The sequence below is a fragment of the Oppia nitens genome, unplaced genomic scaffold (assembly GCF_028296485.1).
Source record: "Oppia nitens isolate AA-2021 unplaced genomic scaffold, nextdenovo-longstitch-racon4-pilon3 scaffold3_pilon_pilon_pilon, whole genome shotgun sequence".
In the NCBI taxonomy this organism is placed as follows: domain Eukaryota; kingdom Metazoa; phylum Arthropoda; class Arachnida; order Sarcoptiformes; family Oppiidae; genus Oppia; species Oppia nitens.
Window position 1 is genome coordinate 775102 of NW_026533221.1, and position 3554 is coordinate 778655.

General features: G+C 18.3%; 1 protein-coding gene across 1 annotated transcript; it reads right to left on the bottom strand.

The window, feature by feature from the left end:
* Positions 1 to 211: 211 nt before the first annotated feature.
* Positions 212 to 2518, bottom strand: LOC128958822 (kelch-like protein diablo). Its single transcript, XM_054304762.1, has 9 exons — positions 2480 to 2518; positions 2190 to 2384; positions 1738 to 1829; positions 1593 to 1648; positions 1215 to 1434; positions 675 to 793; positions 516 to 593; positions 351 to 448; positions 212 to 269 (listed from the first exon to the last, which is right to left on the bottom strand). Exons 2-9 carry the CDS (start codon positions 2259 to 2261, stop codon positions 252 to 254), a joined length of 753 nt encoding a protein of 250 aa, XP_054160737.1. The 5' UTR covers positions 2262 to 2384; positions 2480 to 2518; the 3' UTR covers positions 212 to 251.
* Between the last annotated feature and the right edge of the window lie 1036 nt (positions 2519 to 3554).

Consider the following 3554-nt stretch of genomic DNA (forward strand, 5'->3'; position numbering starts at 1 on the left):
ATTTTTTAACATTAAGGCTAAAAATAAATTAAAATATTTAAAAAAAAGTACAGCATTGGTATGTAAAAGCATTTTTACAGTTTTTATTAATATTATTATTATTATTACAAAACAATATGTTTTTATTATATTATTAATTAAATTTTAATTTAATTATATATGTATTAAATAATAATCTATTTATATATTATTATTATTATCTATCGTAATATTTTAAATAATTGTTAATAAATTTAATTATAATATCGAAATCAATTTGCAACAGTCGCCTAAAAACAAATTTTTTATAAATTTAAAAAATAAATAAATATTATTTTAGTTTTTTTATAAATATATTTATTAAATTATACCCCATATGCTCCTAAATTTTGCGGCAATGATGTAGTGTAACCCCATTTATCTTCATAGTAATCATATATTTCAATTGTATCAGTTAGTCGATTATCATCTAAATTATTTTTTTTTAAAAATATTATTAAAAAAAGTTAAAAATAACATATTTTTTAAAAAATTACCCGAATTGCCACCCAATGCATACAAATTGTTATTGAAAACAATTAATTTAAAATCATTTCGTCTAGTTTTCATTGATCCTTTAAATTTATAATTATATATATATATGATATTATATATTATAGAAAAAATAATATAAATTAATATATATTTTTTCAAACCAATTGGTGTCCATTGGTTTGTTTGCGGATCATATGTTTCGCATGATTTTCCATCACTAGTACCCAAACCGCCGCAAACATATATTTTGCCCATAAATGATGCCGAACCAAATAATGATCTTTTAATTAAATAATAATAATAATAATAATAATAATAATTAATTAATTAATTACAAAATACAAATATGATTAATTAACAATTAAATATAGTAATATATTAAATAGTATTTTATACATAAAAAAATATATTTTCCAAACTATTTAGATTTTTTTAAAAATATATAAATTAAAAAAATAAAGTTATTTAATATAATTTTAATAATAATTTAATAATGTTCTTTTTTAATAATAATAATAATAATTAATTAATTAATTAATTACTAAATACAAAATAACAAATAAATACTATAAAAATAATATAGTATTTTATATATAAAAAAATATTTTCTAAACTATTGTAATTTAGTTTTTTTTGTGAAAATAAAATTTTAAATTATAGATTTAATATCAAAAATTAATAATAATAATAATAATACTAACCTTGATGAATTCATATTTGCATTAGTAGACCATTGTTTTGTTTTTGTATCAAATTTTTCCATTGAATTAATAAAAACATTACGATTTTTACCACCGATAGCATAAAGACATCCCTCGTGTAATACCAGTGCCAAACCATCCCTTTCCGTACGCATTGATGCCGTAAAATACCACTCATCCGTATTTGGCGTATAATATTCGCATGATTTTAGTGGTTCGTCTAAAAAATATATTATTTTTTAATAAATCTATTTTAATTTTGTTCAAATTCAACAACAACAAAAATCAAACAATTTGAATCTATTTTAAAACTAACAAAATTATTATTTAGTAATTTATTATTTTCAAAAATAATCAAAAAATTTAAAATTTATTTACTATTATCACCACCGCATACGTAAATTGTATTATCAATTATTGCTGAATCAAATGAACTTTTTTTTAATTAAAAAATAAATATCAATATAATATAATTAATATATTTTGAAATAAAATATTTTAGTTTTTTTTAGTTGAAAAATACCTGCGTATATAATTCATTGGTGAAACCGATTTCCACGTATTTGTTTGCGTATCGTATGATTCAACGCTATTTATCCTTTTATCTGGTTTACTCTAAATGCATTAAATGGTATTTTTTTGCAAAAATAAATTAATTAAAAACTTAGTATATATATAAAAAGTTTTTATTGCTTGCTTAGTTACAAGTACTTCAATTTTACTATAAATAACACTAACTAACTATTACTCTTAAGTACAGTGTTTAGCTATATAATTGTTTAAGTACTAAATTTTATCTTTTTTTTAAAAATAACTGATTTTAAGTGCTTAAGTTAGTTAAAGGTTAACAGTAAATGATTTTTATATATACTAGTAATACAAAAAAGTATTTAAAAAAAACAATTAGATTTATATAAATATTAATTTTTTATATATAATTATAATATACAGTATTTTTTAGTAATTATTATTTACATTTAGACCGCCGATTGCATACAATTTTGAATTCAATGAAATCAAACTAAAATACGACCGACTGGTGGACATGGATTGTATGGATTGCCAAACATCGGTGTGTTTATTATATTTAAAACATTTGGACAGTAGTTTAGACGACCCATCACTGCCACCGCATATATAGATAAACTTTTCCAATAAGTTTTCGGTTAACTAGTTTTTATATATTTAAAAAATAACAAAAAAACTAAAACACATATACAGTACTAAATATATGTTCAAAAACATAAAAAATATATTTCATTTACATTAGTATTTGAAGTATCGATAGTAGTATTCAATGAGATCACAGTAGAAATAAAAGTTACAATAATTATTAAATAAATTTTTGTCATATTTTTTTACAAAAAAATAAATAATTATTTTTTATTAGAAATAAAATAACTAAATTTATAAAAAAAATTATTATTATTATTTTAAAGTTATCATTTCTATTTTATAGTATTTATAATATTATATATACTAATAAATTATTTGTAACTTTATTAATAATAATCTACAATATAATAACAAAGTTCAATTGTTAATTAATGATTATTTTGTTTTATATATTTATTGATAATATTTGTGTATTTATAAAAAATAATTTTTACATTCAAAATTTATTTTTTAAAAATTGATAACTTTTTAAAATATATATACCGTATATAAAAATATAATTTATTTAATACAAAGATCTAAATTATTAAAAAAAAACTAGAAAAACAACAAAAATTTATAATTATAATTATTTTTTATATAAATTATATTTTGTTGAGATTTTTCTTTAAAATTATTATTCATCATGACACGAATCAATTTCACCAAAAAGCCACCATTATTTTTACATAATTGTCCGGTTGTACAGCAATACAGCTCATTGCAGGCATTCTCATCAGATGCACAACCTTAATTTTTTTTTTTTAAATATTTTAATAATAATATCTATAAATAGTAATAATAATTTTACTAAAAAAAATAAAATATTACGATGACACTTTGATATAATATTATTATCAGCATCGCGTTCTTGTTTACAAATTGTATTTCATCCACTGCAATCTAGATCAGATCCGCAACTAAATGAACCAGGTTTATGATCTAAATTAAAAGATAATTTGAAATAATAACGTAATATATATATAATTGTAATATAAATGCAAGAAAGACGCTATAAAACTATTTACACTCATTAATAAAGGCCCCAAAATTTTTCAAATAAACATACAATAACTAATAATCATCTATAAAAATTTTATTAACTATATAATATTTTAGTTTTTTTAATTTAATTTAATTGATATAATAAGTTAGTAATTGTAAATATTTTTAATAGTAGAAAGT